Source organism: Onychostruthus taczanowskii, unplaced genomic scaffold (genome assembly GCF_017590055.1).
Source record: "Onychostruthus taczanowskii isolate IOZ18803 unplaced genomic scaffold, ASM1759005v1 scaffold9, whole genome shotgun sequence".
Classification (NCBI taxonomy): domain Eukaryota; kingdom Metazoa; phylum Chordata; class Aves; order Passeriformes; family Passeridae; genus Onychostruthus; species Onychostruthus taczanowskii.
In genome coordinates, this window is record NW_024506993.1 from 14,041,770 (window position 1) to 14,061,916 (window position 20,147).

Below are 20,147 nucleotides of genomic sequence, written 5' to 3' on the forward strand. Positions count from 1 at the left end.
CAGCATGCTGGGGAGGGCCAGCAGGGAATGCACAGCTGGGACACTGGGACTGCAACCATGGGAGGCCAGGAGCCAGCTCTGACATTGCCTGCCCAAAGGCCAGTTAACCAGCATGAACATCTACAACGTGCCAGCTGGCCCAGCTAGTCTAGGACCAGGTTCCACACACCAGGCTTATCCCTGACAGCCGAGATACAGGGAAAAGAAACTTGGGGAAAAACAGTAGTAGGCTTTGTTCACTGCCCTTGATTCAGAGCTTTCCCAAACACACACAGTTTAAGACTCTGCATTTTCACTTGAAAGAAAAGTTTTCTGCTGCTAATGGATCTAATCTGGTTCTTGAATGCTCACTCAAGAGTGAAGTCAGAAGTCCCTCAACATCTCTTCCAGCCAAGACTTCTGTGACTGTGATCTCCAACCTCAGAACACGTGCCCCTTCAGCTACAGGAGTTCATCATCCTCTCATGGTAAATTGCTTCTGGGTGGTTTTACAAGTGTCACCTACAGCATGGATCTGCATGAACACTTGATACACGTAACTCACCTACAGACACTTTTCATCTGTGCTGCAGCAAAACCAGTGACAGAAAGCACAGACTCATCATGTACCAAATTTGTATGTAAGTGGGTTTTCTCTTGATGAAATGACATTTTCCTATGTCAGTCCTTATCAGTGCAAAGGTGGAGACATTCTACTGTCAGCCAATGTCACAATTTCAGGTTCAGCACTGAAAAATTTTGGCTCCACTCATAAACTGAGGAACACCATCAGACAAACTAATGACAGCTAACCAGGGTTCCACAGGCATCAGTCAGACCTCAGGCCAAAGTGCTGCTACCTATCTGGCCTCCATATCCTAACAGGATCCCAATACAATACTCGCCTGCACACAGAACACAGGTAAGTTTTGGACCAGACACTTTAGGTGAGGGCTATTGAGGTGTCCCAGTGCAGAGCCCTCCCATGTCCCCTCTGCCCACACTTCCTTGCACACCAAGGACACAGCAGCTGTACTCACAGTGGCCAACTCCCATGGCTCCATAGTGATTGGATACTGCAATGAGGTCATACACGTATGAGCCTGCCCTTGGATCACAGACAAACTCGGACATGTTCAAACCCCTGGAAGGAAACACAAAAATATCAGTACACTAGTAACCATCACTTTTTAGGAACTGAAGCATGGCACCAGTGCTGCTCTGCTGCTCAGGGCCAGATGCTGTTAGTGTGAAGACCAGACTTGTTACCCCCCTCCACACAAGACAGGTCCTGACAAACACACCAAACACTGCCAGGTTTAGTGGGAGGTGTTGAATAAAACACAGCTTGGAGTGTCCCTGTGTAGGCATGAAGAATAAGACAGGAATAGTAAGGGATATGCTTCATCCCACAGCAGGATGCTAGCAAGCAGAAGCAGAGGGACAAGGCAGGCTTTCATCTTGTAATTGTGCAATACTCAACACCGTAAGTGCAGCACTGCCAAAAAAATTTGCTACAATTGCTACAGAAGTTCTCTTGGTTGAATCACATAGGCTTAACTGAGTTTCAGAAGAAAGAGTACCTGCTAGTAATTAATGCTCTTTGAGATGTATAAAGCTGAATAGCATTAACAAAACCACCCCCCAAAAACACTAACGCCCTCAAGTCATACCTGCTGTCAGCCATTCAAACCCAGAAAACACTTGCTCCAGTTTACAAGCCCACCCAACAGAAACATCAGAAGTACATCTTTCTTGATCAAGTTCAAGCTCTTCCTAGGCTGAGGGAAGAATCCTACCTGATGGGGAATTCCACAACCGTGTCAAGTTTATCCCTCCAGTATCTGCTGTACGAGAAGCGTTTTAAATGTACCACCAAAATCCTGGGCAAAGACCACAAGTCAAACTTCTTCGTGGCCTGCTGATGTTTCTTACAGTTAGGGCAGTACCTAAGGAAGGAGTAAACAAGCAAGAAAATTCATGACTGTGTCAAAAGAAAAGCTTCTGGCCTTCCATTAAAGATGCCTCACTAGCACAAGCACAGTCCCTGCCTGACAGAAGGCACACTGCCTGTGGAATATGCAGGTGAACACATTGCCTCAGAGAATTTCAAACTCCAACTTTCTTTTCATAGTCCTATGGCAAGTATGTTGACTGCACATTGTACAAAAACTAACTTTTAAAAATAGCCTGGTTATTGGAAGCTGCATTCCCACTGATACTTTTTTCTTCAATATAGGCAGGAAACAAATACTTTTATTAACCCATGTCCACAACCTATTGAGTCAACGACTTAATACAGATCTGACAGATTTCTCAAAGAGGAGGACAAAAGGACAGACCTGGGAAATTACAAGAATCCCATGAAAAATCATGTGAACTCAGTTACATTTGGTGGTAAGTATGGCAGGCAGACAGAGGTTCTTACCACGGGTCATGTTCACCAAGTGTTTCCATAGTAGTGAAGAGCTCTATGCAGTCTCTGAGGGCTACAACAGCCTTCTTCTTCTGTAGTTGTAGCATGCTTCCATGTTTTTCAAATGCCTAGTGAAAGAGACAGGTGCTCTATTTAATTCCATGTACTCCATAATCCCTGACATCAAGAAATTACATGCTCACTTTCCCCACACTGCATATTTCTGCACCTCCTTCCCCACCCAGACAATCATCTCCAGCTTCCAGCCACTCCTTCCTTATGTTAAATAGTCCATAAGAGAAAATATATGTCCTCACTTGGGTTTAGAGCTTTTATCAAGACAGTAAAAACTGTTTCACTCTGTTATAAAAAACCAGTTTATTCTGTTAAAAAGATGACCCACCAGAACACTGTTTACTGTCACCTTTTAAATACTATGTAAATTTGCATAGCTGACTTATGAAAAGAGCATACTACAACCTGTGCCTCCTGCTCATCATACAGCAGCCTCCGTGTCTCAGAATCCCAGTCAATAGCAACTGCAGAAAAAGCTACAAAAAAAAAAAAAAGGAAGTATTTATTGCACAGGTGTAAAAAGATGAAAGGAAAAAAAAAACCAGCAAGGAAATAATTACCATTCAGTTTTAAGATTTTTCCTTCAACAATGGAGTTTATCTCCGAGGTCCCAGAGGAATTCACAAGGCTAAAAGTGAAATGCTGTTTCTTGCAAGGCTGCAGGTCTCTTGCTGACTCCACCTGCATACAACCCTCAGAGTGGCAGGGGTCGACTTCTGTCAGCTTTTCCTTGCCTTCCTCTCCACCATCCTGATGCTCCATCTCTTCAATGTCGCCTGGGAAAAACATTTCAAACAAGGACAATGTAACAGGGCTTCAGTGGAAGTTTATCCTGACACCTGCCATGGACAGCTGTTTGCATCAGCCTGTACAACACACACCAGTTATGTGGGTGGCAATGAAAAGGGACACAGGAAAAGAAACCTCTGCTTGCTAACCACTCCATCTGAAGCTGTATTTTCTCCTTTAGCAGATGCCAGTTTAGGAGAGCGCTCAGTGTGCAGGTTAACAATGACTCCTTCTGAGAGCACACCTTAAGAGAGAATCAGCAAGGCTGCAGCTGGGTGTCTTCACAGAAAGGAATATGTAAGTCACCAGGAAAGTTATTTCCATTCTCTGGGGAAAATGGGCAGGTTTTTTCTCATTTAACTCATTGCAGCTGTTACCCTCAAGGCTACACTAGTGAATCATTTCAAACAGGGAAGGGAAACACTCGTGTGCCATCAGCATTAAAAGCTTCCTAGAGAGCATGTGGCCTAGGAATGAGAGTGTTCATTCTATGTCCTCCAACAGACAAATTTCTCCACAATCTTTGTGACCTAACAGGCCAGTTTTCATCACCAAAGGGCATGTCAGGAAGGGCTGCCTCTGGAAGGAGGCACCTTGCTCAATTAAGCAAGGACTTCCCTAACACTGGTCTGGATGAATGCACATCCACACCTTGTTCTCCAGCTGCTGCACATCTACCTCCCTAGGAAGGAAATGGTCTAAAAGATTTTCCCTGTACCAAGCAGCTGTCCAGCACAACAGTGTGGTTTAATTACGGTGGAGAAACAACCTGCTAGAGCTTAAGCCAAATACAGCACAAAACAAATGCTGTTAGAAAGCTAAAGTGCTGAAAAGCTTCCAGCAAATTTTTACCTTCAACCACACCATTGGAGCCATTGCAGGTTCCTCTGTCTGGGCAGGGTGAGGAGTATTCTTCTGCCAGAGGAAGTTTCACACAGCGGCTGAAGAGAAGGGATACATTTCTGACACAACCATACTGTAGCTGTGCACCAGAACAGCAGCACACCCCTCTATCATCAGCTCTTGCTGCCCAATTCCCTCCAGCAAACCAGAACCCAACCCGTACAGCACCGTTTACATTTACATGACAGCACCAAGAGCCCTCAGAATGAGTCAAACAACAATTCCCTAAATCTTTGCTCTCACTGCTTTTCCCATGTTTCACTGGCCGTATACTGAAAAGGCAAAAGTAAGTTATGGTGGCCCCATGTGTGAGCCCTGAAAACATGCCCTCAGTTGTGCTCCTGACTCCTTTTGCAAGGCTGAGCCAGCAGTATCTGTTGCAAAGCCCAAAAAGCCAGGACCTTGAAATGTCCCTGGGGCCTCCAGACACTAATGCAATGCAAATCCTGGTTTATACAACCCACACAAATCAAGGAAAATTCTCCCTGTTAACAAGGATTCAGTAATCCTATTACAGTGTAATTGAATAAGCAAGCTCTAGAGCTTGGCATAAGGATTCAAAGGTACAGCCATGACTTACCTGATCTGCTCCAAAACCACACTGTACAGGTGATCCACAGTGAGCTTGTGTTTGGGCACAGATATTAACAGTGGCTGCCCAAAGAGCACAGTCCCTGAAGTATTGCTGGATTGCCTCACTGTCTTTTCCCGAAAGTAAATGGAGAGAGTAACATACTCTGAGCCATCCTCACTTGGCTTGCAAACTTCATACCTGTTTGAAAGATAGGTATTTCCATGGGTTATTCCACTGCCAAGAAGCACAGCAGGTAGGACCAATATGAACTAAGTTCAGGTCTCTCCAATAGTACAGGAGGGTTGTGCTGTCCTCATGCCAAAGAGCAGTTTCCTGAACACACCCCATGGCTCACAGTGGCACAGGACACAAACCTGCAAATGACTAAGCTGCCACCTTCCCTCTGTCTTTATTCCTAATTCAAACCCCTGTTACCAATTACCTCCAAAGACCTTGACAACTCCACCGTGCTTCAACCAGTGAAAAATACTAAATGTACTTTGAAATTCCTCTGACAGTGTTTGTTCTCCTTGGAGAAAGAAATCTTGTTGATACCTTGGGTCTTGCATTCTGCCAGCCTCTCAATCAGTTTTAAGGCCTGAGCTCACATCACTGAGCAGCTAACGTTTCATAAAACCAAGAGTCTGGAAACATCTGCTTCACAGAAAAATCCAAGGACAATAAACAAACAAGAAAAATTCTGGAAGACAACAAACAGCCTGGGAGAACAGTGAGGAGACTGTGACGCAGTTTGTGCCCTGGGTGAAACAGCAAATGAGGTATTTGCAGCTGTCAGAGGAGAGGCAAAAGTAACCACATGATCCAACACTATCACACTGTTTGCTTCAGGCCTATTCATTACAAAAGATTCATTTTCAGGAATGCCAAGTCACACTGCTCTTCAGTTTAGTGAGTCACCTGTCCCAGATTTATCTTAAAACTGAAAGAGAAAGAACGATTTCATGAAAAGATGTCACTACACTTAATGACCTAGACCACAGGCACATATCTGAATGCCTGAAACTCCTAACAATTCTCTTCCACTAGACAAGCCACTCCCCTTCTCTCAAGAGCTGAGAAACATTTTTTATTCCTGTGTTCAGAGCAGGGAGGAGAAAAATTTCAGAGCCGTAATTCTGCTTCATCCTACTTACAACAAAAAAGGATCCCGGCTTGGGACTTGGACTGAGTTCAGTAGAGTACATGAAGGAAAACATCCTGCCAGGGAGTCCCAGCCCACCAAGAACACAAGAGCTCAGAGTCAGCATAAGAATCCAATGCCAGCAGCTGCTGAGGTTTTCTAGGCTGTCAATGCTACTCAGCTGGACACCAGCACTGCATACAGTCCACACCTCCCAAAGCTTCCTGAGAAACAGCACCACAAAAAGGTGAACTATTTCACTTACTACTGTTTAAACCACAAAAGGCCATACTCAGTCCCAGAATATAAGCTGTGATTAACACCAGGTCCTATGAGACCCTTAGCCTGGACTCCTGTAACACAGCTCAGTGCATGACTCCTCTCACACTACCTACACTGCTCTGCAAGCAGCAATTAATGAAGCCCCATTTACACTCCACCCTCAAGCACCTGAATGAAGCCCTGCCCATGAGAAGGAACAGATGAGACAGAAATAAAAGACTGCTCCCACAGGCAGGGGTCTATGCATCACAAACAGCCAGCACACAGCACCCTATAACACCCTGCAGAGAGCATCTCACACACTTCTCACCACAACACAACAGATCTGATTATTCAAGTGTCCCTCTACCCACTCCACCTCAGAACACCTTTTATATACTAGTACTAAAAGCAGGCATATCAGACTCAAGAGCTGTCATTTTTGTGATCTCCTGAGCAACAGCTATCCCTTGAAAAAAGAACCAAAACCCAAGTACTTTATGTACAGTGTAACAGGCTGCAGAGCTGATACTGAGAATTGCTGGACAATACCTCATAATTCTGTATGTCACAACCTAATTGAAATAATAGAACATGAAGGTGATGCTACTCCAGATGACACAACATGGTTTTAGAAGTCAGAAACATTAACTCAGCTGCTACCACACTGCTAGATACTGGCTAATTGCCTTTATAATTCATGACAACTCAGAAGTGTCTGAAAACTAAGTAATAGGGTAGGACTTGACCAATCTTTATCTGTATTATGGAAGTTCAGGTGTGTGGTTCAATTCAGAAAGGAGGCAGTGAGCAATGAGGTAACTTTTGTTCCATTGCACAATGAAGGTAAAGCAAGTGCACAGAAGAATGGAAAGCTATGAAGGACCAGAGCTACAGGAAAGGACACTGAAAGCAAAAAATACTCTGAGCTAAACACCAGGTTAATATACAGGCTGCATGTTACTGAAACATTCCCTCACAGGTGCTGGGGTCTGTGATATTAACTCCACTGCAAAACACTATGTGGACCACAAGTCAATCTACAGCAACAACCAAGAAGTCTATTTTCAAACAGAATGAAGAAAGGCAGGAAGAAATGCCTTGCAGAAGCTGCCAAACAGATCTGTCTGAAGGGGGTTACTACTGCACAACAACCCAGAGATGCTGCTGAGAAGCCACAACAGGGTCAAAAGTAGATAGTAAGAATAAACACAGGACTGGAAAAAAACTGGGAGAAACTGCTGCACATATTCTGATCTCTTCTAGGAAGTGGAGATGCTCCTAATCTGTTTACTTTCTTTCACAATACCAGAACACAAACAAACAAGTAAGCTAAGAGATCAGAGACTAAAAATGCAACTTTCTTAAGACAATGGACAGTTTGCACTGTAGAACCTGGAGGATTCTAGATGGATGTAGAACCAAAGGATTGCGCCTGTCTTGCAGAGGAACAAGATTAAAAACTATGAGGAGGTTTATACAAGGCTTAAATAAATTCAAGTTCATTTTGGAAAGGACACAAAGGCTCATTTCAAACAAGAAACCCCCATTTTAGTGAGTGTGAACAAACTTCACAGATCAGTCTGCTACAAGATCCTACACCTCTCAAATGTTTTGTATAAAACTATTGGACCTGCTGGTCTGCTGACCTCATTAACTCAGTTCAATAATTGCTGTAGCCTCAGTCACACTAACAAACCTGACATCTCTGCAGTCAGTGATGTTTATTCAAGACCATGAACTTATCTAAATGTAATACACAGCATGTTGTAAGAGAAGACAGAAAACATGGCATGTATGGAAAACTGAATAGATCCTATTCAAATATGCACACTTTTATAGGTTAAAGGTGACCTGCAAATCAATTTGTGAAACTTTGATCAACATAAACAATACATGTTCTGTAATATGCCCATTAGCCAGGCTAAGAGAACAGGGGTACCTAGTTTATCCATCAGAACATTTTTCTTCTTAGTTCCTCAGAACTAAGAAGAAACACTAAGAGCAACGCCCTTGAAAGGGGCTGTGCAGTTTGTTTTTATGTGGTACTTACCTGAGCCCTTGTAGGCCGGCTCCAAGCTCCAGCAGGATCCCTGGTGATGGAACATCACCAGCAGGGTGCATGTGAGGGGTTACATTGGAGCGGGAGCCGGAGGTCCTAGTGGGGCTGGGCTTCCCAGGACCTGAGGAAAAGAAACAGCAAGTGTTTGGGTTGTGTGCTGAATGCTGGGCTCTGCTTAGCCTGGGCAATGAGAGCATTCAGCACAAACACTGAACTACTGTCATCAAATTGATTTGCAGACCACCTTTACAGGAGAGATTTCTGATCATTTGCCACAAAGCTCCCTGTCCTTCCACAGAACAACATGCTTGGAGAGAACCATTTCCAGCTGTGAGAAGTGGGATACTCCCACCATTCTCTGGCTGCACTGCCCCTGCACAGTGAGTCAATGATCCTGTTTCAAGGCTTCTAGCAACCCCCTCTACCTTCTGCACCCCAGCTCTTCTCCAATAAATATTAACACAACTTGCTCCAGAACTACCTGACAGTTCCAAACCTGTCAAGATGAGAAAGAGATGAATGCAAAGCCTTGTGAAAGAACAGGCTTGGAGAATTTCCAAAATTTCCAAATACTCCTTCCCTCTCAGTGGAGAAGAAAATGTACAGTTTTGTCCTCTTGCGTAAAAGGTGCCAGGTAAATTTTGGAATGCATTTCAAAGTTACTTAAAGTCACCTAAATATCAAGAAACCCAGTGGTATTTGCATTTCTTCTTTTTGAGGTTTTACTATCAGAGAGCTCAGCGGGCAAGATAATAAACCAGAAGAACTGATGAACCAGAAACTGAGCAGCTCAGAGAAAAAATGCATCTTAAACATCCAGGGCACATCTTCATTTTCCATATTGCAATCTATTCAGCTTAAGTTCCAAATGCAGTCCAATTCTTGCCCCTTCCTCGCTCCCCCAGATTCAGTATTCCCAACCACTTTAGTGGCACATTAAAATTCACAATACACATCTCAAGATGTCCAAGATGCCCTGCAAAACTGAATGTGTCTTCCCTCATAACCCTAGGGTGAAAAGCAGGAAAAAACCCTCAGTTTTTCCTGCCACTGAAATATCCCATAAAAGGTGGCATCTCAATATTCCATACATCCCAGATACAGCACATTTCCCAAATTTCACCAACAGCACAGTCTGGACTACAATATTCATGTCTGTAGACCATATTCATGTCAAGCAAATGCTCAGAAAAGCCAAGACCCATTCCTGCTGCAATGTGTTGTGAGAGCTCCCGCTCACTGATATTTCCAACCCAAGCATTTCAGGGAAATCCATTATCTGATCAGTAACAAACCAACTGAGAGGCCCAAATCAAAAGCTGAGACTTAACAGACATTAGTGTCAAAAGCAAGACACGAGTACAAAAGTACTGACTTTAATTTTTTTAAGTCACAGCCCTGCTGGAGCACAGATCTCCTGCAGTTAGGAGTTTCTGAATTTTGAATTGAGATGCGTGTTGCCAGCTGGCCAGTGCACAATACAGCAAGATCAGAGGTCTGGTAAACCACAGGGGTATTTTGTTACAGGCAGGCCTGGCTACTACTCTCAGCAAAGCAAACCTGCAGAAACACTGTAAGAGATTGACAGTCATAATTAAATTTTACAATCCTGAAACAACTTAATATGATGCTAAGAAAGGTACAGAAGGCAAGAATTGCCAGTTTAAGTTACGAGCAGATCTTACAGCTTCAGAACCACTGCAAGAACTGACTTCTCCTACAGGAGACAGCCACAAAGGTGATGACAGGTGGGAGATCTGAGTAAGATCGTGTTTAGAGGGGAACAATGAGAGCAAAGAACACAGGAACAACTGGATGGCAGCTGCTCATGAACTCAGAGCCCCGGGGCTTTGTACTGCCCTGTCATTACCCACTCATTCTTTGGATTCTCAGAGTCCAGCAAACAACCACAGATGATTATTAGAACAACCTTGGTTTGCTTCTTTCAGTGGAAGGGAGGAGTGCTTCTCAGGTGAGGAAACTGTTACACCTTAAAAAAAAATTATTTAAACGGAAGAGTGCAGTCTTCAGTTTATCACAGCTTCTCCCAGAATTCACTCAGTGTGGAAGAAATCACAGGAAGGAATCAGGAAGAACAAAAGAAAAGGCCTGTGAGCCTACCCCAATTCAAAGAACAGGCAAGAAAATTCTTCAGAAAAAGACCTCAAAAATCAATAGGATCACTGAGCCATCTGTAATTTCAAAATATAAGTTTGGGAAATGCACACAAGTTTTGGGAAAATATACATGAGAAATATCTGTTTCTCAATATGCTGCACTGATCTGTTTTGGATAGTTTTTCTCTTTGTTTTCTAAACAGTGAAAGAAACTTAGCATCTCACTGCAACTACTCAAAACAAGGAGCAAGATATACACATTACAGTTTTCCCACAGAGAAGTCTTGCTACTGGACATTACTGGGAAATAAGAGCACATGATGAGCATGTAAAAGGGACAGGATCAATAAAACATGAATTAGGAAAGAGTTCAAGCACATGAGACAGCAAGTATCATGAAGTAACTTTCATTTATACACGAGATAATTTTTTTCTTCAAGCAAAAGATGTTTTCTAGAATCAAAGTAACTGATGGTACTCAGTTATATCCCAGGTTGCATTATACATCAACTGGAAGCACATTTACATTAACATTTAGTACCTAAGAACATACCCTGCAAAAGGTGCCAGGACTACCAGATAATCCCTTTCCAATTTGTTTTTCACACCTGATAGCTGACATAGCTCTCACTTGGCTTTACTGCACTGAGCCCAACACCCTGAAGTGATGCAGCTTCCCTATTTGATTTATAAATAAGCAATGCTATTAAAAACCCATCTGTTCTGTAACTTCTATTTTCCTAGACTCTAAGCTGGTATGTTTTAGTCTTACCACACAAGGCCATTAAGTGATTCACACAAATCTTAGGAAAAATTTCAACTTTCAAAACATGGTAGGCAAGAACCTTCCAGAAGGATTCTTCCTTTCTTAAAAAGCAATTGCTATCTTTTCAGCCCAACACTCTAGAAAGTGTTCTTAAGGGTTTATTTTGTGGTAGTATCCAGTATAAATGTAGTGTAAACAAATGTTTGGTGAGTTAGCATAGTTTATTGAATTTTTTTTAGGTTATTTATTTCAATTGTGAATTTTGGGTGAATACACTGTGACTGTAAAACCCTACACTGCTGTACTTTCTAATAAAAGGCATCTGTTTCCCTTCATTAAGTGATACAAAGACAGTTTTCTTTCAGGATCAGCAGAGAGATGCATCACTCTGTGTAAGCAGTTCTACACCCCACAGCTCCATCACCAGTACAGGAGCACCTTTTCCAAGCTGAACATTTCATGGACTATGCAGAGCATCCTCCAAGTCATAAGCAGCAAGTCTTTTCCTGTCACTCCTCTAAATAATTTGCCTCAATTTAAGAAAAAAAAAAAAAGTTTTTTAGTGAGAAACTCTTCTTCACTGACTTTGGGGAAATAAAATGTTTCTCAACATTTCAAGTGGAAACAAGTTTGTTCTTTAAAGGTGGAAAGTTTTGAAATACCTATTTTTAAAGTATTTTTTATTCCTCTCTTTAATAAACAGTGATACATTTGCCAGTAATCTAAGAAGTTAAGTTGCTGAGATATCAGAAACTCCTGAAGTTATTGGCAAGAGCAGTCTGAACACATGACCACCACATACCACATTCCCAGCCACACACTACACAGCACCTGCAGGAGGCAGAAACCTGATCTGCCAAGTCATTGCCCTTAACTTCTGGCAGAAACACAACAGCTTGAGCAGCACTAGACAAGTTCCTCTTTAACTGTAAAACCATCTTTTCTGGAAGAAGCAGAAGGCAGAGAGGTACATCCACAAATAAAAGTACATTCCCTAATGGAAAACAGGTTTTGAAGCTGGCAGGACAAAAAAATAATAGATGGAAACAAAGTGGAATTAAAGAACCTTCACACTACTCTAACCATTTATTGAATGATCTTAGAACACCTAACAGCAGACCTTTTATAACCAGGCAAGGCAGGTAGATTGCCCACACTGGAAGTAATTATGCATTTGCCTTTAAAAACTTTCCTCTTTATGAACAAATGTTTCTCTGCTGGTTTTTGAGACAAGACTTCCTTTCAATAAAAGAATGCTGGGTTTTAGCTGTAGTTAGGATATTACTTTACATATCTTTTTCCTGGCAGCATTACCCATTGAAAGACTTCCTATGAACAGCTTTTTCCTAATTCTTGCCCTGGTGCCTGGCTTCTTGCTCTCACCCCTCAGTGCTGAAAAGATCTTGGAGGGTATACATGGAAAAACAGGATTTGCAAAACTTCCTCCTGCTACCTCTCCTCTTCCTCAGAAGGCTATTTTTAACCCAGGTCAGTTCACTCACTGTGACTCACAGCAGCACCTCATTTACAGTTACCCTGCACATAAAAGGAAGTGGCAACTGCAAAGGAAAATACACTTGGAGCTGCAGTTCAGCCAATGCTTGCCCCACATCCCAGGCCAGACCTGATTCAGACATAGTTGTTTTCTGTGGAAGGATTTACAATATGTTATGCCTGTATGAAAGTAGAGTTTTTTTGCCATTACCACTGTAATATCATGCTTCTTGTTTTTAAAATGTTTTACTTGCTGCAGAGACAGAGAGACTTACAAACTAACACTCTACAAAGAGATTTCACAGAAGTCAAACGTCCCTCCCAGAGATCCCAACTGGTCACACAGCTGAAGACAACTTTTACAAAACTCCTTCATCACATCTCAGCAATAAGGTCACAGCAGACAGGAGGACAAAAGAGCACCAGTATGTCACAGCATCCCACCCCCTGAAAGGTTCACACAGCACCAGAGGATGTCAGTGCAGATCTCCACACAGACCCAACAATTTCATGGCAGCAACATTCTTGCACTGGAACGTTCTCACATCTCAGCTGCAATAGAGAAACACGACTTCTGCTCTGCTCTCCTCACCAGATTTCAGAGGTGACTGGAATTATCTCACCCACCCCACACATGCAGAACATCAAGCAGCACAACCAAATCCTCAGCTTTGCCCTCACAACAACAGTTTAGATACAGTGTTAAGCACCAGTCAAGAGTTTATAAAAACCCCCAGCCATGGTGCTCTAACAACCAGGATGGATTTTGGAAAGACAGAGTACAACAGCTCAGACTTCTTACTATCCTAGTAACAGTGCAAAGCTTTTGGCTGATTTGGAAAACATAAGAACAACAAGCTTGAGTGAAACTAAAAATGTCACTAAGAGCAAAACTGTAATCCAGATGTAATTATGTCCTAAAGAGGCTTGCAAAAAGTTCTAAACTGCATTAACACAGACCAGACTACCCAAGGGCCATGCCCTCCTGTGTTAGAAGAATATCAGCTGAACACTGCAGAGCTGACCTGCTGATAGGAGCAATGCTGCATTACTGCTGAGTCATACAAAAGGTCTACAAGAAGGCTTAGGTTTTGTGAGGGGACAGGAACTGGGTTTTAGAACCTAAAAGCAAAGCAAATGTTTTGCAGTATTCTTCACACATGGCATTTTTCCAGTTTACTCACACAAAGATGTCGTCTTTTGGCATGATATGATTTAAACCTTCATCCATTTGGAAGATTTTGTGGAATCTGTGATTATACACGTCTGTCACCACCATCTAGGACAGCAAGTGAGATTTGCAAAGTGATTATAGTAAAAGCTTACATAAATTTAGACAAGCTGCCTTTAAATTCAAGCAACAGTTTATTCCCATTCTCTATCACAACTATCAGTATACCAGTGTTAGTTGCACTTTAATTTTCTGTCCCTTCTCTCAAACCTCTCTACTGCAATGTAACTATCAGAATAAATACAGACTATTTCATCCATCTTTTTAATCTTATAAGCAAAGAACAGCATTTTAACTTATTGCAGTTTTGTCACTAACCCATTAAGTTCAGCTTATCACCCATATAAAAGCTAGGCCACCAAAATGCTTCAAGAAGTACAAACATTTATCAAAATTACTGTCTGCATTTATTCTTACATTTTCTGCAGGAACACCAGAGAGTCTGGAAAGTGATTCACACAGATCTGAGATGGCCCCCATCATTGGCACCACAACCCGGTACTAGAAACAAAGAGAATGTTATATTTACACCAGGCAAAAGAAACCCATACAAGGCAGAGAGCAAGAAAATGGAAATAAAGTCTTAAAACTCTTAATTCTTTAATTTACAGGAGTTCTGCTGAAGTTAAGGTCACAACCACACACTTGAAGGTCTTCTGGATCTCAGCTTTGCCCTACACAAAGTAGGGATTTGGAGGGAATGAAAGCCATGAACAGCCTTCTGCTGTGATCAGGCTCAGCAGTAGTAAAATCCAGGAAAAAACATAATCACCAGACACAGCAGCTTGCTTAGAACACAAAATTGCTGGGTTTTTTCTGTGATAAAAAACATCTTAGAGCCATTCTCTTCAATGCTGCTAAAGGTCAAGGCAAAAATCTTAACAGACGTGGAAATACTGACAATCAGCTCCTCCAAAACTGCATCAGGACATCCAGTCACTCTCCTTGGGTGCCCCAGCTTGTGCTGCTGTGATGTGTGGCAAGCACAAGGCTACTTTAGGGATATGTGTATCCATTTGAAAATAAAGTGGGGAGCAAATCTAAAACAAGTCTATTGAGGAGGCTGAAAAAGCAAACATGTAATTTTTTTTTTCCTCAAGAGGAATTATTTTTCAATTCTGTTTGAAATTCAGAGGCCTTACCCATCTGCAATCACAGAACCATAGAATATGCTGAGTTGGAAGGGACCCACAAGGACCATCAAAGCCCAACTCCTGGCCTGCACAGGACACCCCAAGAATCCCACCATGAGCCTAAGAGCATTTCCAAACATTCCCTGAACACTGACAGGCTTGGTGCTGTGACCACTCCCCTGGGAGTGTGTTCCAGTGCTCAACCACCCTCTGGGTGAAAAACCTTTTCCTGGTATCCAACCTAAACCCCCCTGACTCAGCTTCAGGCCCTTCCCTCAGGTCCTGTCACTGGTCTCAAAAATGAACAGTGCCCTTTTGCTTCCCTTTGTGAGGATGCTGAAGACCACAAGGTTTCACCCATCGGTGATATCATAAGGCTTCCCCTGCAGACCCTTCACCATCCTCATGGCTCTCTTTGGACAGTCTCTAATGACTCATGTCTTTTTTGTATTGTGATGAGCTAAACCTCCCCCAGTTTCTGCGGTGAGGCTGCCCATGTGCAGAGCAGAGGACAGACACTTTGACAGGCTGCTGTGCACCCCAGGGCACAATGTAAGTTACATCTTTACATTTTGCAAGCACACTGCTGCTTTCAGGGAGCAGCACATCACACAGGTCATCTCACCACAGAAAGCCACTTCCAGCTGACCATGACCTTAGTTTCATGAGCCAAGATTTTATGAAGTCACTTGATTTCACATCCCAGATTTTTCATCAGAAAACCCATACTACCTCACTCAAAGGTAGACATCAATATCCTTCAGATTACTTTAAGGGTCTCAATTTCAAAATCTAATAGAACTCAGATGACTTAAAATAATTTTTGTCTTCAATGTGCCTCACCTGGACAGGTCTGCGCTGTGGGTCTGCATACACCAGGGTAACTTCCATGAGACGATCCCTCCTCAAGGGCAGTGGGAGAGTTAAGTAACAGAAGGGATCAAAGGTCACAGAAACTTTAGAGCATTTGGGACAAACAAGGGTAGACTTGAAAAGACCGTGAAAAATATCCACAATGATGGAGTCATTCCTCAGCCTATGATTCTCCCATGCCTCTTTTGCCACCTCCTATAAAAACAATTTAAAAAAATATATTAGAAGTTATTTCTTGCAAAGATGTCTACAGTGGGTTGAGCACCAGGACCAAAGAAAACTTGGAAAATTAATACTGATAGGTCAATTTCATAGGGAAGGGGCCCTACCAGTATGTGTATGTCGAGCATAACACACTGGGATTTCTTCTCAGTGAAATTAAGGCCTAATATCAAGTAAAATTTAATCTATTTGTTCTAGCTGAGTTTGATCAAGTATTCCTTGGTGCACACAATGCCAGAAGAATGAATAGAGCTGAGGGGACAGTGGCAGGATCACATGCTACTCTTCAGGACAACCTGGTATGCTGCACTCTCCAGAAGGAATGGAGTGCTGCCTGTTGCTTTGGAAAGGCAACTGCAGTTACAGCTTTCAAGAAAAAAACAGAGTTTTTTGTCTTGGAAAACGATGGCCATGCTTCACAAAGACAGTCTAAAAGGAGTCAAATTACAATTCCTTGAAGACCTTCACAAGACAACTCATAAACTCCTTTCCAAAGGGCATCTGGCATTCATCTATTCAGGGCAATCAGAGGCTGCTGTTAGCATGAGACTTTTAGTCTCAAGAAGAAAACTGAAAACAAGAAACTTATTGGGCCTCTATCAGGTAAACCTCATAACTACTTTTCTCTTTTTAAGTAGAGTGCCACAAGGCATGACAAGGTTCTCCTGTGCCAGGGATACTGCTCTGTGGGAAGGATGTTTATGTGGCCTGTGAGCAGGAAGGCCAGGAAGTGTCCCAGAACCCAATTAAATGCCCTGGGAATGCTTAAGTAAAAGGCACTGTACCGAATCAGGTCTGCCATTGGCATCCTTCAGCTCCAAGTAGGGCTTCTTCTTCACTCTGTTCAGATCCTCATGCAAGCCATCTAGCAGAAAAGCCAAGAGCTCCTGGGAATCCTGCTGCTGGTATCCTGAGAACTGAGGAGCAAATCGCCCAACCTGTGTCTGAAACACGAAGGCAAGAGGGAGGGGACACAAAACACTCAGGTTGTGGCTTGGCAGAGGTCAGCTCACCACTACCTCCTGTTGGCAGCAGGACATGGTGAACTGGATGCTAATGCAGGGAAAGGTGCCAGAACCATTTCCCCGGATACTTTCAGTAATTCAGCAGAAAGCACCTCTTCACACTGAAGCAATGAGAACATTACACCAATAAACAAAATTATAGACAAGGAGATGTGTTTTGATGCTCACTCCATAATTTAAATGTTTAGATTTGTAACTTGCACATCTTTTCTCACTGACCAAAGTTTGCAGCTGGCAATTCATATGACCTTGCTTAGTTTTGCAGCAAAGACCATTCTGATTCATCTGTACACAGCCCTCAGGCTGGGAGGTCATTTACTAAGTAACATTAAAGAGCAGTAGCAAACTCTAAGGACACTGCTCACTGGCAAGTTCCTCCCTGTACCCCAAAAAGCATTCACAAACAATGAAACACTGCAGCAATGTCCTTACTGCCTTCATAACATCAAAATATGTGGCAGGCACGTTAGCTTTCTCTGTTTCTTCTGTCCCAGAGCTGTGCTACAGGAACGTGACACACTTACTTTGAACATACGTGGGGCCACGTGGGACTGTCTCCCAGACCACATCTGTTTAATGAGCTCTGCGTACGCTTCTGCGATTTCTCCCCTCATCCCCAGTGGGTTGTTCTGATTTATTTCAGCTTCATATTTATCTTCCAGGAAGTAGTCAGTCAGAGGAGGAGTATTGCTCAGGCACTGAGAAAGTATTAAGAAAATTAATTTACTGCATGGGGCAATAGATTTGTGTGACAATGAAACAACAAAATCAACTTTTACATCAGAACATGCACCAAGTTAACAAAACTGGTGAGACTCAGAGCTTGTTTAGTAAAACAAAGAAAAAAGGCAGAAATCTGCATTTGAAAGACTGATATCTAGAAAATTAAAGCATAATGGTAAATACAAGAAAGAAAGTAATTGGTCCTTAACATGACTAGTTTGCATGATAAACTAAGATTGAAGTACTTTGATTTAAGTAACTTGGATAATTAAAAATTTTAAAGTTGTCTCTTAGCTAAGTCCAAGAAAACAGAGTGGCTTAAGGCTACCATGACACAAAGGAAAATAAAGTCACGCTGAACAAAAAGCAGGGCAGCCCAAGTTTATTGTGGTGTCCTGAATACCACGTGCATAATGCATTAGTTATTTTAAGCCCTGTTCCAGATTTCAAAGCCATCACAGTGACTGAAGTAATTTCACAGCACTGGTACCACACTAGAAGTTTGCCCATTCTTTAAATCAAAGTTCATAGAATTTGTCTCATGTTTTGTTTGAACTTCTTAGCAAAAACTACCCCTAGCAAGTTTTCGCATTCTTTAAAATGAACAAAATAATCCTAGGAAATTAAGTTTAAAAGTAAAGAAATAATTATTGGCTTTGCATCACTGTGTCAACCTTAACACCTTGCACAATGAACCTGAACCCTTCCTGTGGCTTTTATGCTCTTAATTTTTCAGGAATCTTTAACACAGGGCCAGAACTGCATGCAGTGACTGCTCATGTCACTTGTGCAGCCCACACAAGTCAAAACATCCTCCACGTCAGCCCATTTTTGGCAGGGCACACCACTGGGACCTTATGTTACAGCCAGGCACCTGTTCAATACAACTTCCCCTGGCCCTTTCAAATGCCACATATTTCAGATTCAGTCCCTAATACTGTAATATGTTTTACAGTACTAATGACCTAAACATAAGCCAAACTAAACATGATTTTTTGGTCTGTTTATTTTTGAGGTATAGTCTCCCCATGGAATCACATTAAATATTCTTTTTTCCCCCACAGATTTTAACCCACAATATGTATGAGACTGATCTTTTATTTGATTCTAATGAGGGATCTTCCTAATTCTTACCTGTAATGCAGAATTCATGAAGCAGGTGTTTCCAAGGTTACTGAGTCCACAGAGTCCAGGTTGTGAGAGGGAAGCACTGTCCCTGCAGTTGTAAGAGTTACAGACAAACCCAGAACCTCTGGAAAAAAAGACAATACAGTGAACTCCACAATGAGTTTGTCAAATCTCACTACTATTTAAAAGTCACATCAAATACAAGTCAGAAAACTGTTTACTGAAATTTTTTAACCAGGCTACCTGTTTCTGCTGCTTCATAGGGGCTAATGCTGAATACCAGGAACATGAAATGTACGTGCTAACTTTGGAAACATTAATCCTTACAAAGTCTATTATTTATTTATGGCTCATAACACATTCATTTCCTCTGTCTGTAAGTAAACAGCACGCTATCCTAACACAGCAAGAGTCTATATAATACACTTGAAGAAATAATAAGAGAATTATGATCTGCACCTGGAGAGGTTCTTCCACAATGGCATATAGACAAAAGAATATAATCCCTTCCCTCATAGTCTGAGTCACCTCAAAACACAGGCAATGCTCTGGCAGTTAGTAAGCTCTGGAACATGCACTACTTTTGCAAGTCAGCAAAGAACAGCAGAAGGCAGTGGTTTCAAAAAGCAAAGTCTGATAAACAGGCACACAAGAGTAGCAGAACTCCTCTAGAGCACCACCACACTCCTCTTCTATACAGACAAGGATGCATGGGATCACTCACATGAAGGGTGACAAAACAAAAAGAACATTCCTGCTCTTACCCCCTGCCCAGGTGGGAGCTGTTCAGTCCATAGGAGTTACTGCTATCACCATTAGTAATGACAGAAGTGGCAGACACTGAGGAATAAGAACTTGCTGATGATTTTGAAGAGGTAGTAAAGTTTCTGCTAGTTGCAGTGCTTGATCTGGGAGAAAGGAAAAAGAAGCAGAAACAGTGCTACTACTTTTTTTATCCCCAGGCCCACCTCCCACAAAACTCCAAGGACTTGCTGAGCTACAGTTAATTACCCCACACAGAATTTACTCCTTTAATGTGTTTGATCACATTTCCAAACAATTGTCTGGAACAGAAACATCAGGAAAAAAGTACCAGAAGTAGGAGCAACAATTATTGCTTAAAGACAAATCTGGGTCCCCAACAGAAATAGGAAGCAATTCAGCGTGAGTGAGAGGGAAGCAAGCTTTAATTTTATGAGTAAACCACCTTATATAAGCAAGCAAACCCCCTCAAA

The 20,147-nt window shown here is 42.3% G+C and overlaps 1 protein-coding gene across 2 annotated transcripts in view; it reads right to left on the reverse strand.

Annotated features, from left to right (window-relative positions):
* USP4 (ubiquitin specific peptidase 4) overlaps nucleotides 1–20,147 on the reverse strand; it is a 31,386-nt gene that overhangs the window by 572 nt on the left and 10,667 nt on the right. Inside the window, exons 7-20 of one of the 2 annotated variants that reach the window (XM_041425508.1) lie at nucleotides 19,677–19,820; nucleotides 18,919–19,036; nucleotides 17,586–17,759; nucleotides 16,822–16,980; nucleotides 15,785–16,009; nucleotides 14,226–14,309; nucleotides 13,762–13,856; nucleotides 4,743–4,934; nucleotides 4,112–4,200; nucleotides 3,031–3,246; nucleotides 2,876–2,946; nucleotides 2,408–2,523; nucleotides 1,779–1,928; nucleotides 1,020–1,123 (exon numbers count right to left, since the gene is read on the reverse strand). In XM_041425508.1, the coding sequence (XP_041281442.1) occupies nucleotides 1,020–1,123; nucleotides 1,779–1,928; nucleotides 2,408–2,523; nucleotides 2,876–2,946; nucleotides 3,031–3,246; nucleotides 4,112–4,200; nucleotides 4,743–4,934; nucleotides 13,762–13,856; nucleotides 14,226–14,309; nucleotides 15,785–16,009; nucleotides 16,822–16,980; nucleotides 17,586–17,759; nucleotides 18,919–19,036; nucleotides 19,677–19,820 (1,937 nt within the window). The remainder of the gene's footprint in view (nucleotides 1–1,019; nucleotides 1,124–1,778; nucleotides 1,929–2,407; nucleotides 2,524–2,875; nucleotides 2,947–3,030; nucleotides 3,247–4,111; nucleotides 4,201–4,742; nucleotides 4,935–13,761; nucleotides 13,857–14,225; nucleotides 14,310–15,784; nucleotides 16,010–16,821; nucleotides 16,981–17,585; nucleotides 17,760–18,918; nucleotides 19,037–19,676; nucleotides 19,821–20,147) is intronic. The other variant, XM_041425509.1, reaches the window with a different exon arrangement.